The sequence below is a fragment of the Vombatus ursinus genome, unplaced genomic scaffold (assembly GCF_900497805.2).
Source record: "Vombatus ursinus unplaced genomic scaffold, bare-nosed wombat genome assembly UNPS02009205.1, whole genome shotgun sequence".
Lineage (NCBI taxonomy): Eukaryota > Metazoa > Chordata > Mammalia > Diprotodontia > Vombatidae > Vombatus > Vombatus ursinus.
The window spans coordinates 57,502,552-57,519,528 of NW_020948983.1; the positions used below are offsets into that span (position 1 = coordinate 57,502,552).

At 41.3% G+C, this 16,977-nt stretch overlaps 2 protein-coding genes across 2 annotated transcripts in view; one reads left to right on the forward strand and one right to left on the reverse strand.

Moving 5' to 3' along the window:
* The window catches only part of SMAD3 (SMAD family member 3), a 165,214-nt gene extending 152,924 nt beyond the window's left edge, over positions 1-12,290 (forward strand). The window contains exons 7-9 of the mRNA XM_027851976.1: positions 819-956; positions 4,543-4,687; positions 7,246-12,290. Coding sequence (XP_027707777.1) covers positions 819-956; positions 4,543-4,687; positions 7,246-7,369 — 407 coding nt within the window. The 3' untranslated portion in view covers positions 7,370-12,290. The remainder of the gene's footprint in view (positions 1-818; positions 957-4,542; positions 4,688-7,245) is intronic.
* The window catches only part of AAGAB (alpha and gamma adaptin binding protein), a 69,438-nt gene continuing 59,519 nt past the window's right edge, over positions 7,059-16,977 (reverse strand). The window contains exon 11 of the mRNA XM_027851973.1: positions 7,059-7,152. The gene's annotated coding sequence lies outside the window, so the exon portion shown is untranslated. The remainder of the gene's footprint in view (positions 7,153-16,977) is intronic.

A 16,977-nucleotide genomic window follows, 5' to 3' on the forward strand; every position in this document is an offset into this window, starting at 1 on the left:
GAGAGAGAGAGAGAGAGAGAGAGAGAGAGAGAGAGAGAGAGAGAGAGGGAGAGACAGAGAGAGGGAGACAGAGAGAATGTTAGAGGCTTTACGTAACTGGATTTGAAACAAGTTTAAAAATAGTTTGTCCATCTGGGGTGAATTTAAAACAAGATGGAAAATTGTATGTTAAGCCTATGGAAAGGTTTTTTTTTTATGGAAAGTTTTTTTTGTTTGTTTTAAGTTTCCAGGGGGGTTGGGAGAGAGGCATGTGTGATCAGATTCAGCAGTCACTATCTAAAAGCCAAAGGGTTGGAATTAGGAAGGTAGGGGAAGGTCTGCCCAGTGTGGCAAGATGTCCAGAAAGCCATTCCTGTTTCTGAGCTGGTTATCTTCTGGGTACTGAGCCTCCCTTTGGCCTGAGACCTTTCAGAGGGTGTTGTGTTAGTTATAGGGTTTTAGCTGTGGAAAAGTCACCTTGTCCATTCTTTTCAGTCATATTTTCAGTTGTTTCTCATCCTTTTCTCCCCTTTGAGGGGGCACAGAAATGAGACTTAAAAGCTGGACATTTCCAGGGCATTCACCCGGTCTTTTTGTGTGGGTGTTGTTCAGATTCGGGGAGGTGGAGTGTAAAGTGCTCAGGCCACCCACTCTTGGCCTTTCATTGAGTGTGTGAGTTGGGGCAAGGAAGGTGGGGAGAGCACACACTTGCTACTCTGAGCGTGAACATTCATGATTGCAGTTTGTCTTGTAGACTGACACGGAGGACAGTGGCTGTGCTTTGGACACTGAACTCTGGTGCTGGGAAGCCTAAACATTTCCATTGGTTTGTTCCGTAGGGAGAGGAGTACGGCTCTATTACATCGGAGGGGAGGTCTTTGCAGAATGCCTCAGTGACAGTGCCATTTTTGTCCAGTCCCCCAACTGTAACCAGCGCTATGGTTGGCACCCAGCAACCGTCTGCAAGATACCACCAGGTAATCCAGTCCATGGCGCCTTCCCTGCCTCCCTACTGCTATTCTGAGAACCCTAGATATCTGAGTCCATTTCTTTACTTTTCAGTCTTTCTTTACTATTAGTGTTTGCACAGCTGTCTTCTCATTGATTCCACCTTCTCAGGGTCTCCTTGGTTGCTTTCATGGAGTTCCTTGGGGGCAGAAAGGGCATGTATCTAATTGTCTTTAAACAGTGGCCAGCACAGCGTCACATGGCCAAGGGATGCTTAATAACTACTATTTGCTGACAATTCAGGCCGGCTTAAATTGAGTTTTAACATGTATGGCTTTTGTTGGTCACGGTGTTCAAGATCCCCTTAGCCAGGACCTCACTGGATGAGAACCAGGTCGTAACTCAGGAGAGATTGAGGCTGGTTGCTGGAGAGCCTAGGAGCCTTGACATAGACGTGGAAGAGTCCTTAACAGGCATCTCATGTGACCCCCTCATTTTACACATGAGGAACCTGAGGCCCAGAGAAATTACCTTGCCCAAGACCACAAAGATAGTTAAGTGGCAGAGTCTGAATTTTAACTTGGTTCCTTTGCCTCTGAACCCAGCCCTCTACCGTATGTTTCCCTCGTTCACAGCCAGTGGTGTCTGACTTTCAGTTTGTGGCATACCTTTTTAACACCAGTACCCTTTTGTACTGGTGTTAGCAGATTTGCAGAGAAAGAAACAAGTCAGGAGTCCCAGAAAACAGGTAAGTAGGAACAGTGTTTGCAATGCAAATTTGAGAATAACCTGGAATTTGGGGGAGTGGGGGTGGCACTAGTGGCAACTGCAGGAACAGAAGTGAAGAGAAAAAAAACAGAAGTTGTAGAGGTACCAGGGGCAAGTGGCACAGTGGATAGAGGGCCAGACCTGAACTCAGGAAGACCTGAGTTCAGATCCAGTCTTAGACACTCACTAACTCTGTGACCCTTGGCAAGTCATTTCACCCTGTTTGCCTCAATTTCCTCATCTGTAAAATGAGCCAGAAAAGGAAATGGCAGACCTCTTCAGTATCTGAAAGATAACTGAACAACAGAGGTACCGCCTTCAGATCACTGTAAGGACAGACTTCCTAACAGACAAGCTTTCACAAAGTAGAGTGGATTGTATTGGAAGCAGTGGCTTCCCTGTCCCTTCTTCACCCCCCCCCCATAAAATCTAGGTGCCCCCCACATCAGGGAAAAGGTAGAGGGGGATTCTTGGTCTGGTAGATGTCCTCTCAGGTACTTTCCAACTCAGAGCTCCTCGATCTCTTTTCCTTTGAACTTCTTCAGTTTTTGATCAATTCTTCTGTTTGCTGTTATCTTCCCCTTGAAGCGGACAGGGGAAAGTGTAGACTGGAGGGCTCCTAATGCTGTTGGTTGGTAGATGAAATGTTGGTGTGTTCTGTCTGACAACATTGCTTCTCACCCTTTGGGATTTCTACCGTTCATTTTTCTTTCTCTGGTTTACATATTCCTGATACTTAAAAAAAGGACTATTTCAGTAAAAAGGGGTTTTGTTGGTGGTAGTTTTCCCCTTCCCCCTCGCTCAGCCTTTTCTGACTGCATCCTTAAACCCACTTTTTTAGAGATCTTTCATTCTATGGCAAATGAATTAAATGCACTTCTTTAGTTAACCAAAGAATTACACACACACACACACACACACACACACACACACACACACACACACACCCCCCTTCTCTTACCCTGTGCTGCCATCCCTGCTCTCTTGGTGCCAGTATCTGGCAAACTTCTAGAGGGTTTCTAGCTTGCTGTGTAGAAACAGAAGCTACTAGCGGCCCATCTGCCAGGTTTCTCCTTTTGTTAATTTGGAGCCGAGTGTTACCATTTTAGTTTGCATATGAACGGAGCCAGCCTTCCCTGCTGGCAGCATAAAATCTCCTAGTTTTAGATGCATCAAACTTCACTTTCCCTCTACTACTTATACACCCCTTAAATCAACATGAAATTTGGTCCTGTTCCTTGCTTTGGTTTGTCGTCTAAAGCAATGACAAAGCCCATTTGCTGTGCTCATTTTTATCTGCTGTTCCCATCCCCTTGTGTGGAGGTGTTCCAGTGTAATTACACACTTCTCCATCCCTCTACTGTGAGGGCAAAGAAATTCTTGGGCTCCCTTGTCAGCATAGTAAGCCTTAGAAACTAGGTAAAGGGTTGGTTGTTCCTGGGTTTGTGTAAAGTTTAATTAAGTCACCAATCTTCCAGTGGCTTATGGCCCACAGGATGAAGTCTTAATGCCCACTTGAATTCAAACTGTCATACTGGCCCTTTAAAAAAATGCTTCATGTTTTCTGGTCTTCTTATTTCATTCTCTGGGTTATCTCTGCCCACACTCTCCTAGACATACTAGATGTTGCTCCTCCATTGAAGCTTTCTTTGGCCTTCTCAGCCAGAAGTGAACATCAGAGGATCATGGATTTATTTATCAGTCAATCAGTCAGTAAACATTAAGAGCCTGCTATGTGCCAGGCACTGTGCTAACCACTGGGAATGCAATTAGAGGCAAAAGACAGGCCCTGTCCTCAAGGAGCTCACAATTTAATGGCACGTGGAAGGGACATAGGGGACATTTGATTCAACTTTTAAGATGCCCCTTTCATCTCAAGCTTATCCCCTCTTATCTCACTTGTTATTCAGTTGTGTCTGACTCTTCATGACCCCATTTGGGGTTTTCTTGGTGAAGATGCTAGTGGCATTTGCCATTTTCTTCTCGAGCTCATTTCATACATGAGAAAACTGAGACTGTGAAGTGACTTGCCCAGGGTCACACAGCTAGTACGTGTCTGAGATCAGATTTGAACTTAGGAATATGGAATATTGCAGGGGATCTGTAGACTAACAATAAAGATTTTGTCTTCTGCAGAAGTGGAACTCGTCATAATGATTTTATTATCCTGGATGCCTCTCCCTCCTCCTCCCCCTTTCCCTGTACTGATGCAAATCCCAACCACAGATTGGGCCCACTTCTATATAGAGCCTTTTTTGACCACTTCAGCTCATTATGAGCTTTCCCTCCTCTGAACCCTCACAGTGCTTTCTACCATGTAACCTACCACCTTAATTCCATACGCATGTATTCTTTAATTGTTTTCTGTATGTATCTTGTCTCCTTAAGTAGAATGTCAGATCCCTGAGGGCAGGGACTGTATTTTATACTTCTCATAGCACCCATATCCTATCACACACAACCAAACATAAGACTGATCATGTAACAACTTTTCAATAAAAACTTTGTGGAGATTTAACTGTGTATGTAGTACCTACCATGTGCCAGCATTGTGCTAAGTGCCTTTTCACACATAGCGTCTCATTCAATCCTCATAACCATGTGAGGTGCTAATTATTATCTCCATTTTATAATTGAGGAAACTGAGGCAGACAGAAAGTTTAAGTGACTTGTCCTCGGTCACCCACAGCTAGTGTCTGAAGGCAGCGAGATCTGAACTCAGGCCTTTTTGACTCCAGGTCCGATATTCTTTGCTGCTCTGGATGTCCTCAAGTTTACCTGGTAGGAAAGAAGATTCAGCCCAAACTCTCTTGAGTAAAAGAGATAACATTTTGGTTTTATTGGCAGGATGCAACCTGAAGATATTCAATAACCAGGAGTTTGCTGCCTTGCTGGCTCAGTCTGTCAACCAGGGCTTTGAGGCCGTTTACCAGCTGACTCGGATGTGCACCATTCGCATGAGCTTTGTCAAAGGCTGGGGAGCTGAATACAGGTCAGGTCTTCCTTTGGTTTGGGACTTTACCTTCCAAGGTTGCACATCTCCAGGGGGGAATTGTAAAATTCTAGAATGTTAGGGTTGGTATGAGCCATAAGAAAATCACCTAGTCCATGACCTTCACTTTACTGATAAAGAAACAGGCACCCCGAGAGATGAAGGGATTTGTCCAAGGTCACGAAGATAGTGAAACCAGAGTTGAGACCTCCTGATTCTCAGCCTAGTTGTTCTTTCCTCTTATACATTTTGACCAAAATGTTTTAAAATTACCTTTCACCAACAAGTTCTGTGTTTCTCTTGCCTTCCCTTGCCCAGCTTCTCTACACTAGAATCAGGAAAACTGAATACACTGGGAGGATAATCCCTGGCCCTTAGAAGGATGTGAAAAATGAGAAGCAGGGGTGATGAGAAGGTGGGCTCAGCATTTGCAAAGGGAGAAATAAAACTGCTTAGGAACTGCATGCTTCTTACGGTGGCTATGAGGGTAACCCAGACAAGAAGCCTGTTAATGCCACTTTTGTGTGTAGTCTATTGCTTTCAATTCCTTATAGATCCATAGATTGTTCAGGTTTAGACCCTAAAATTCATATCTTTTTAAAAAAGCACATAAACAGGCATTCCCAGATATGTAGAGCTCTTCCCCCCTTCTTTATGCTCCCCATCCTCCTCCTTCCAGTCCCCATCTCTTAGAGTAGACAGCAGAGGGACCAAAGCATCAGCTTTGTGAGCCAGTGCCTCACAAGTCATTCTTCTACTTCTCTTCATTTTTCCAGATGTTTGGAGTCCATTTTGTTTTGCAGTCATTCTGCACCCTAGCCAAACCCATTTCATTATTGGCTCTAGGCCACAGCTTATAATGAAATCCAGATGAGCATGACTTATGGAAAGTTAGATTCTCATTAGAGTATTTCAGTCAGTAAAACCCCTCATCTCGAGTTTACTGTACCTTAGCTGCTGGTTCCTTTCTTTTCCCCAGTGGCCTGGAGCACAGAACCATGGCTTATGCAAGGAACTGATTATTGTGAATAATGTTTGATTCCCAGGGTCCCTCTGTAAACTAAGATGGGAGATAATTGACCATTCAGACAACCAAGGTGTCTAGATCTTCTGAGCTTTTCTCTTGGCCATTCCATGGGCTAACTCCTTTTGTAGCAAAATGCCCAAAGATCTGTTTAAAAAGTAACCCAAGATGGGGAATTAACCAAGGTGAAATCCATCAGCCCATGTGCTGCCAGCAGTTTGGATTGTAGGGATAAAGAAAGAAAGTTAGAAACATTGTGGAAGGTGAGATGGAGTTGGAGATGTGGATGTGGGTTAATAAGCAAGGTAGAAAAATAACACAAGGCTAAAAAATGACCAGTTCAGGTTCAGCTATCTTTCTTGTGTCTGCAGCTGCTGACCAGACCCAACTGAGGTTGACTTCAGGGGGTGGACAGGGGATGTTGATGATCTTTGTTCTTCTCTAGACCCATTCTACTTGGTCAGAGCTTCACACAAAGAGAGAAAAATGGTGCCTCCAAGTGGGAATCCTCGCAGGGGTTGGTGCTACATTGCTACCTTTTAACCCAGTGTACTTGGGAAAGGCTCTGCAAGGTGAAAGCCCTTCCCTAAAAGGTACCATATTAGTACACAGAGGACAGTGCCAGCACACCCAGTCCTACAGGCACATGTACACACACCCCATCACCACCAACTGCCAACTCCGTTTAGTCTACCTAACGGGACTGAGGGTGTGTCCCCTTCCCAGAACAATCCTGCTTTCCTACTGTAGACAAGCCAAGAAGAGAATTAGGTTACAACTCTTCTCTTATTTAGGCAACTGAAGGCTCGAATTCCTAGTCTTCTCACCTTTAGTTGGCAAGCACATTAATCCCTAACAAACAGCTATAGCTCAGAGGAAGCCTTTTGGCGCCTGCCTCAGAGCAGCGTCATCTCTCGGCACCAATTTAGAAAGTGCTTTGGGGAAAAGAAATGTGTGGCGTGCCTTGATTTTTTCCAGTAATTGTTCCATGGGTTTCTCTTCTTTAGTCCTCGTAAGAATTTCCAAAATAATGCAGTAGACATGAATTGTTTCAGTGTAATAGGGAACTTGAGTGCAAGTTTTAGGATTGACAGGCAGTTTGTTCTAATGACAATGAAATACTTGGATCAGATAGATGGATGTAACCTCAATATCCCATTCAGTCTTAAACCCAGGTTTGGGGGTAATTCAGAGATGTGGGAACCCGTCAGCTAGATGCTGCTAACTTGGGTAGTTGGGAATTTATTCTCTTCGTGAAGATAACTTTCAGCTTTGCTCTTTGCTGAGAGTTATTAGTTTAGCAAATAGAGCTTCCCTTCTCGCACCCCTCCCCCTCCCAACCCCAGTTCATTTTGGAGGAGTTCAGTCTGTTTCGTTGGCGTCTCCCTCCAGAGCAGAGTCCAAAGTGTGGTAAGACTGGATTCCTGTAGAAGGCTGTCACCTAAGCAGAAAAGAATGTTTGCACTGTGATGAGACCCTTGGATATGTTCAGTTTTGAAAGTCTCTTTCTTTGTCCCTTCCTTTATTCTTACAGGAGACAGACTGTGACCAGCACCCCCTGTTGGATTGAGCTACATCTGAACGGTCCTCTCCAGTGGCTGGATAAGGTCCTCACACAGATGGGCTCCCCTAGCATTCGATGCTCTAGTGTATCTTAGAGACATCTATAAGGAATGGGAATGGGGAGGGTGGAGGTGCTGGTGGTGGTGGTGGGAGGGGTGGTGAGGGAGGTGGGAAAATCTAAGACTCATTAAAAATGGGAAGCCTGTTTAACTGACAGCTATCAAAGAAGAAACTTTTCTCCTCAGCCAAAGTGATATTGACACATTAAAAAGTCAACCAGATACTGAGGTAGTTGTTGAAAATAACTATCCAACTCAGCCACTTCTACAGATCATGGTTAGGAATTTGGCTCATAGCATGAGGTGCCATAGAGTCAATTCAAAGCATATGTTCATCATACTGGTGAAAACAGACTTTGGTTCGGTTGTCTTGAAGCTGGAAGGTGGTATTTTGCATCCCCCATTGGCCCCTTTTCTCCTCCCTCTCTTTCCCCATCCCCCTTGCCCTCCTTCAGTGATGGCTTTCTGTGGGGGGGGGGTGCAGGTCACCATCTGATTAGAAGTACCCATCTGTCTAGGATGAAAAATAGAAATTCTTCTTTAAAAGGCATTGCTAGGAGGAAATGCTGGGTTTGCATTGGAAAGGGCAACTGTGTCCTGTGGCTTTCCCACCCCCACCCTCCAGGCAGTTTGGCAAGAAAGGACACTTCAGCTGAGCATTCCCAAGACCCGTCTCTTCAGCGTGCTGTACTGTGGACAGACCACCTTTGATGTCTTACCTGTCCTCTCTGCATACTAGCTGAAAGGAAGCAAGTGTATGCAGTAGAAACAATGATACATGCACAAAGGGGTGGTGGGGAAAGTTGGTGAGAACCATTTCCCTCTTCCACAACTCGCCTAAACTTTTTGTTTCTTACTTTAAAAAGTTGGAAAGACCAGTCTAGGTTCTGTGCATATGTGATGTATAGTTCATATTATCACATTAATCTCAAAGAGATTTGAATTACATTAACTATTTACATGAAGCAAAGGACACGTCATGACTTTTTAATGTTGCAGTAGTTGTTTTTGGCTAGAACAGCACTACACTGAGTGGGTTTCCAGTCATTTGCAAGAGCTCACTCCATATCCTGATGTATTTGGCCATTGCTGTTTAATGTAGTCAGTTGCATTAATTAAATTAACATTTTATTGTATCTTCTTTTAAATGTTTGTTTTTTAACAAATTTCCTCAGTTAATACATTGACAGGAAGGTCCCTGAGAGAGGGAGGAAGAGGAGGAGGAGGAGGCAGAGGCAGAAGCTGTAAACTTTTTGCAGCCATTACTTGTTGGAGGTGAAATTTTCCCAAGCTGTGTTTGGGAGATACTAACCCAACCCTTTTGAAGCTAATTCATTGCTGTGAATTGACCAGACATCTCTTAGCATCTCAGATCAAGCATCAACATAGAAAAAGCTACTTTGAAATCTTACACCTCAGAAAATAACAAGCTTAGCGTAAAGGGACCTTTCCTCTGTGCTGTGAGATTCTCTAACTAAATATCTGTAGGTGATCAACAGCAATGCTAGCAGTGAGTGTGGAATAAAGCACTCTTGCTGATGGAAACCTAGATGAATAAACTTATCAATAAATGCTTTCAACTGGAAAAGAGGAACCCCTTTTCTCTCTCAGCGACCTTTTGTAGCATACAGGAGACTGAACTGTCATCTGTAATCCATACTTTATTCTTTGCCATCTGATTATTGCCATCTTCAATGTCTCATCCAGGATTTTTGCATGGATTTGTGTCAGGGAAAAAAAAAAGATTTCCTATGGAAATCCTTCTTTATTTAGGCAGGTGAGGATGTGTGGGTGAAGAAATCTCTATTTCTGCCAAGCAAAAACCTCAAATATGCCATTTTTTAATGTTAGGAGTCCGGGGTGCTTTGGGAACAAGGTTCCAACAGTGGATGAGTTCCCAGCTCCATGCACGAGTTCCATAGACCCCAAAGGGCTTAGGAGGATTGGTGATAAAGGAGCTTTTAACAAGGTCTGGGCGTCATCTTGAAGAGGTTCTTCTATATTGATACCCAGAGCAGATAGAATCCAGTGGCTTCATTGGACAGAATTAGGCACTACAGAGTATCAGGGTTCATGCCTGACAAAGAAACAAGAAAGCCAGCTTTCTGACCAATTCAGGAAGCCGCTTAGGTATCTATGTTTGTGCTTCGTGTTTGTGACATGAGATTAGTGGCATGTCCTTTTCATTTCATTTTCTAGCAGAGCTTCCGTGATGCCTGTCAAAAGCCATATGTAGTTCCTTAGCCTTGGCATTCTTCAGCTGCTGTCCTGTCCTAGCAGGGAGGTGCCTGTAACTCACTTGTTGCTCTAGTTCTTATTTGCACAGCTATCCTCTCCCTTCTCAGTTCATGTGTGCCCTTAGATACAGCTCACTTATGGAAAGTGTCCAAACAGTAATTTGGGGAGATATCTGTAGAATGAAGAACCTTAAGGCCATAGGCTAATTATAGATTAATTTTAACCCAAATGGCAACTCTTTCTGAATAGTACAAAATCTTTCGCCTTTTTTTTTTTTAAACTCTTCCAAGTTATTTTCCCCCTTTATAAGATTAGACTATAGAGGGGATACTTGAACATCATCTCTAAAATCAACTTAATTACAAAAAGGTAGGCTGGGAAGCAGTATCATTAGAAATAAAGGATGTCCTGGGGATTCTGATATTTGTATTCATTTTTATTTCAGCTTCTTCAGTTGACAAAAAAGTTTTCCTAATTTGAGTATCTGATGTGTGAATGACTTTTGCACATTCTGGATTTTTTTTTTTTTAAAGAACAGTTGATAGAGCTGAGGAAAGTAGAGTTTGGGGACTGACAGTTGCATATATTGTGTTGCACAGTTCTACGTGTATTTTGTACAGGTAACATTTTAAAGGATGGTGTTCCCCTATTATATTCTCAATGTACATATGTCATGATTCTGCAGTTTATATTGACACTAAGGAAAGGGGCAGTGGGCCATAGACTGTTGTAGTCAGTATCTCCAAAGAATTTTTTTTCCCACCCTTCACTCCCTTCCCATCCATTACAACTATAGCTTGTAACTTAAGATACATGCAGCACACACATGTAGGTAGATGGCCCAGCCTGTTTTATATCACAGGCCTGTACTGGATTTATCATCTCAGTTGGCTGTCCTCTTGGCAGGCTTCATAGGAGAGCAGACATTTTTTTTTTGCTACAACTCTCTAGTCAGTAACAGATACTTTGATCCTCCTCATAATAGGAGTTAATGACACACGAGGGCAGGGCTGCTGGCAGACTTTACAGTTGTCCTTGTGTGTATACTGTTTTTTTTAATTGAATTTTTAAAAATATTGTTAATAAATTGAATTGTAATGTATACTGTTATTCATGCCGCTGTGCCCCACCCCACTTTTCTAGTGTTTGGCTATTTTCTAGTCCCATGTACATTTACTTTGTGCCCCACAATCCCCTTCTTTCCCTCCCCCCCAATAGTGTGCATGTCATTCTGCTAAGGATGCAAACATCTGACTTCATTCTTAGCTTCGGCAATATGAGGTGCCATTTATGAGGATCTCTGAAGGATCACTGTCCTTTCAGGGGTATCATCTGTAATAGGCCAGTCTACTTCCTCCTTACAGAATTCCTAAAAGGGCTATACTTTTCTTCCCGTGAATAATAAGGCTGAGATCAAAGGAACTGAGAGATATGGGAAGGAACCCCAAAAGTGAGCATGGAGCTGTTACAATGCCCAGAAGCAGCATATATTCTGACTCTGATTCCATCATAAAAATGGTTCCAAAGTTGCAATTTGACTTCAAAATGAATTGGGGTATATAGAGGAGAGGAGAGGAGAGACAGGCTGAGAAAGGAGAACATCAAAATATCTGAGTTCCCAATTTAGAAAAGGAAGATTCAAACACAACACAGAAATAAGGCCATTCACTGCATGATGATTTCTCATCTGCACTTTAGGTTGGACCCAATGGCCTCTCAAGTCCCTTGAAGCTCAGAAATCTGTGCTCCTGTGAAATGTTTTAAGGATCTACTTGTTCTGGAGGGAAGGGGCCAGAAGGAAGGAAATATTACTATTATGGGGCTCCTGCCAATTACAGAACAATCTAGATAAGTATCACTGAATTGAGAATGAAATCAGTGGAGAAAATGTGTTTCTGAAAAGTTGTCTGGGAATCAAATCCTATCAATCAGGTAAAGGTAGACCTGTCATGATCTAAACTGGATTGCAAAATTCTCAGTGATTAGTAATTAATTTTTCTTTTTGTATGATAAAGTTTAGTGTACTCTAGCATATCAGTATTTTCATATTTATGTAGTAACTTCTTAGAACATTCAGATGGATCATAACTATTTAATTTCTGGAGAGAATTAAAAAGGCCTTTCTACCAAGAGAGTAATGGTTGTGAAAATCTGGGAGCATAGACACTCCTGAGCCTTGTTCCATGGTCTGGTGGTTTTATACCAGGTGCCCCCAAAAGCCTCCTCTATAGGCTTGGATACCGATAGCTGTAAACAAGAGTGGGCAGGAGTCTGGCCCAAGTAAAGGACAGCGGCCATTGTTCTAGATGGGTTCCTCTGCATTGAGCCTTCTGGGAGGAAGGAGGGTCAAAGTATCCCAATGATTTGTGCCACCTTCATGTTGAAGGGATATTGTAAGCCTTTTATCAGTGTGTGGTTGGAGATGGCCAACATGATCAGTCTTCACCCACTTCACTGTCATATCCAAGTTATGATTGACTCTTGGGAGGGGCAGGGGGCTGGCTGTGTGTGTTCATTACCTTTGCTTCTCTACCAAGCTTGGCCTTTTAATAGCTATGTAAGAGCATGTATGTACTTAGTGTTTTAGAGGTTTTTTTCTAACTTTTTTATTCTTATGAAAAGAGCACCTGCTTGTTAAGCATAGTACCTCTATTGTTAAAGATCTGTATGCCTTCTCCCTCCCTCTATGATATGAAACTGTTAATTGTCATTCTAATAAACTGTTAATTAAAAAAATTAATCTATTGAGATGACATTCTTTTGTGGGCCCCTATCTATCTCTGACTAGAAAGTGTTTTAAAGTAGTTGCCCAAAATCATAGGTGCTCTAGTATTGTGGACAAGCAGAAGGGGAAACTTAACAGCAGTAAAGATGTACCTAGTCCTATTCTGTCACACACTTTTGTGCAGTATCCACAACAAATGTTTATATACTAAGGGTACAAACACCTGGCATCTGGTTGGTGGCTATTTAAATTATAGCCTGACTTTTCCATTCCCATTCTTTAAACAATGAGAAAGACCCCTGCTCACCTCAACATTGATGAACGTAGGACAGAAAACTTCTAATAGGCACACCTTCCAGCGAAGGGCAGAGACTGAGCTTTTCACAGGAATTAGGATTGGGCTGTTAGCACCTGTTGTGTTTCCCTTCTTTGGTTTGCTCAACTATGACAAACCCAATTGAGTCTGTGGTAGGGCACTTTCATATGTCTCCATTATGCAAGACCCCAATTATTTGGAAACTGCATCTGGAAATTCATTTATAGCATCATAAACAACTCGCCAAACAGATTCTCAACACCTTTCAGTGCTGGTTACCGCCTTTTGTTGGCTTATAGAATGATATAGCTGGATGGGACCTTAGTCTACAAGGTATTGTATAAATCCCTCGGCTCCTCCAATGTTTGACTTTGAATTCAAAGGACTAGAGCTGGAATTTTAAACTCTTTTTCTCTTGATGGTTTTTAGATTATCCCAAGAGAATGTAGAACAAGAACTTCCTTAGTTTAGAGTTGTTGCTTTTGGGTGGGGAGGGGGGAAGTGTTTTTTAAAGAATAAGAGTGGGAAAGAGATATTTGAATAATTCTTTTTACATCTCAGTTCAAGAGCTTCACTGAGTGATACCTCCTGCTTTAGATCTTAGTGACTTGGAGGGGAGAAGAACTTATACTAGACACCAAGTAGTCTTTTTTTAATAGTTTTGATTGATTTAATATTCTGTTACCTGGATGTGAGGCCTTATAACCATCAGACCAGGCACAGAAGACCAAGATGCCATCGACTCTCATCCATAATCTTGAGATCCTGATGAAATGCCAGTGTTCACTATACATTAATGCCTAGGCTTAACTGCACTTTCCTTCATCATAAAGCATTATGGCCACTTGATCAATGAGGAATGGATGATCAAACAGAAATGGATGGGAGAAAGAGGCCAAAGGCCAAGATCTCATGGGCAAGGAGTATATTGGGAGATATCAAACTGGAGGAATTTGCTTGTTTGATTTCTAGAGTCTCTTGCCAAATATATTGACTGCTAGGTATAGCTTTAATTGGCCTGTAAATGTTTCAACATTTTTAAAGGGGTAAGAGAGGAGTTGTTTGGGTTTGAAGGGAGATAGGAAGCCAAAAATGACAGAAAAAAAAATGGGGTTTTTGGATTTGTTTTCCCCCCCCATGTTTGTATTCCAAGGCTGCATTAATAACAACTAAGTTCAGATTTGGAATCTCTGCTTTTCCAAAAAGAAAAAAAGGTAGCATTATAAATATTAATGTCTGGAACTGAGACGTGGCATTACTACTATGCTAATCAACTCCTACTTCCTACTTTAATTATCCATTCCTTAAAACTGAGAAACATCATTAGAGTACAAGGAATAAAATAGATGTATTACATATACAACCTTGAGTAAATGCCCAAACTTAAAGGTCCGGATGCATAAACAATAATAACAAAGTAATGTGCAAGAGTTGGCTATGAGAAACTACTCAAGAGTTGCTCAAAGTTTCATTTTCCACGAAGTTGTATCAGGAAGTTACTGATACTATGGAATTAGTTCTGATCAACAAAGAGGTGAAGTGAAAGGAATGAAAGCCTTGGGAGAATATGGCCATGTCATCTTACCAAGAAGGTAAAGGAGCAGGTCAATGCTGGGTATTATTAGCATCTCTCCTAAAATTTAAAAAACTAGATTTCAAGAATCTTTAGGGAAATGCTAGGCATGATTCTATGAGTATACTCTAAAAGGTAAGATAATTTAAGAGGGATGGGAAACTCTCAAAAGCAAAATGATAACAAAACAACCACAAATGATCCTGATGAGAGGAATAGGGAAACATTTAAAGAGACTGATGTGGCTTCATAGGGAACTATCCAATGTGCTCATAACTGAAAAGATTGTGTAAAAAACAGCAAAAGGACACAAAAAACAATGGGATGAACCTGTAAGCATTAGGTATACAAAGAAAGGCAAACATTCCCTGCCTTCAAAGAGCTCACATCCTAAAGGAAGTGACAAAATGAAAGCTATGTATATGCAAGAAACATGCAGGATAGATGGAAGAATCTTCCAGGGAAGGAATTAATAATAAGAAAGCAGGAAAGGCTCCTTACAGGTCAGATTTTTAGTTGAGACATAAAGCTTGAGTGTGGCACATAGTAAACACTATTCCAATAATCTCAACAACTATTTTGTCTATTAAGGAGAATGAACTATAAACTATAAAGGAAAAAAGAAATAATTACAGAAGAATAAAAGTGAAGATAAGTGAGGTGAAAAAAAATTACTTCTGTAATTCAGATGACTAGATTTCCTGAACTAGATGAATTAGATAGTTAAAGTTAGGGTAGAAAGATCTAAGGATTCTGGAAATGAGTACTGGATTTGGAGTCAAAGACCCAAAGTTCTGATTCTGACTCTTGTTACTAAATACAAGGTGCATGATCCTGGATAAGTTACAACCTCTATAGGCCTCAATTTCCTTATTCCAAAGGGCTTGGAATAGATGATCTCTGCAGGATATGACAGTGCCTTAGAGTCATTACTGTGTACATAAGTTTTAGGCATTAGAAAGTAAATAAGATCAGGTTAAGCATTCACTAATGCCAATACTGCTCCTGGAAGTTGCTTTTTAAAAATACGTTTTTTAAAAACAACTCCAACTGTTAGAATATTTTTACTAATATTCAAGATTCTTTCTCATTCTTTCTCTCTATAATTTCTGCCATATACAGAATAACTCCAACATCCCCTCTCCATATGAGAAACCTTAAATATTTGAAGATAGTTATTATGTCTGCCTTAAGTCTTCTCTTCTCCTGGCAAAATACCTCAGTTATTTTTCATGTAATATGGTTCATGTCCTTCATCCTGGTCACCAGGATGATGTTCCAATTCATCAATTTCTCCCAAAGTGTGGCATCTGGACTTGTATGTACAAGTACAAAGGATCTCCCTTTTACTACACATTCTATTTTTTAAAACATAGTCTAAGACAGCTTCAGATTGTTTTTAGCCGCCATACTACAGGGTTGCTCTTGCCACTAAATCACAGACATTTAAGATCACAGGATCAGAGATTCAGAGATAGGAGGTCACTCTAACCCTATTTTACTGCTTAAGAAATTAAGGCCCAGAAAAGCTCAGCGATTTGCCCAAGATCACATAAGCAGTTTATGGGATGAGCCAGAATTTGAACCCAAATCCCAACTTTTACATGTCTCTTTCCACTGTACCACACTTGCTTTCCTTCTGATTTGCCCACAGTCACAAAGCTAGGCTCCTGACCTTCTCTTTGTATTCTGTTTCTTCAACTAAGCCATGCTGCCTTCTCAGCTTAGTTGGTTGTCCTCTATTTGCTTAATGATAAGACAATCCTCCAAAAAACTGGAAACTATACAATAAGGTTTCTGGTAAAAGTCTTCATTAACCAGAATGTGCCACTGCTCAACTTCAGTTAACTGTCTCCTAATTGTAGCTCCACGTCAGCAGACATTAAAGTTCAGAATGGACCATGGTGCTTTCATCTACCACGGTAGTTTTTACAAGCCCTATTTCCGTAAGGAGAACAAAGCAGAAGGGCCCTTCATTTTTTTTTTCCACTTAAAGAAGTGGGCATAAAGTGAGATGTAAAGGACAACACAAGGAGTCAAATCACTACAAAATAGTGCTTTCAGTTCTTTATCCTTTCCAGACAGAACACAAAGTGTTCCTTACGTCCATTTTGAATATTACAAACCGAGTATATGCTTAGGCCTTTGAACTACATTCCATGTAACTTAATCATCTAAATCTATAAACAGTAAGAAAGCAAAATGGTGGTGTCAATCTTCTTATACCCCAAGTGAGAGTTCCAAAATACAAATTTTTATATATATATATATTATATATATATAAAATATATATATTATATATATATAATATATATATGTATATATGTGTGTGTGTGTGTGTGTGTGTGTATACAGTTGCATTAACTCCAAATTATTATAAACCTTGGCTTTCTCAGTTAGTGTAAAGGTTCAAAATCTATGTGATCCCCCCTATCCCCCCAAACACTATCAACCCTCATCTTTCCAAACAAGGCCATCAAACTTGAACTTTGAGTTGGGTTTTTTACTTTAAGATCACTGATGAATTGTATTTGGCAAAAGTCATGTGGACATGTTGACCACAATTTGAAATTGTCAGTGGTGATAGGGGCACAAACTTCTTCACCTGATTGCTACCAAGGGTCTTGAATAAGTTACCAGTACTCAGGATACCCTGAAGGGAGCCATTCTTCCTCTGATGTTTGAGGTCTTGGCAAATCCATATGTGTTATTATTGCCTTATAAAAATGTCCATTTTGAGCAACACTTCAGCATTAAGTGTAAAGTGATGACATGAGCCCCCCACCCCAAAG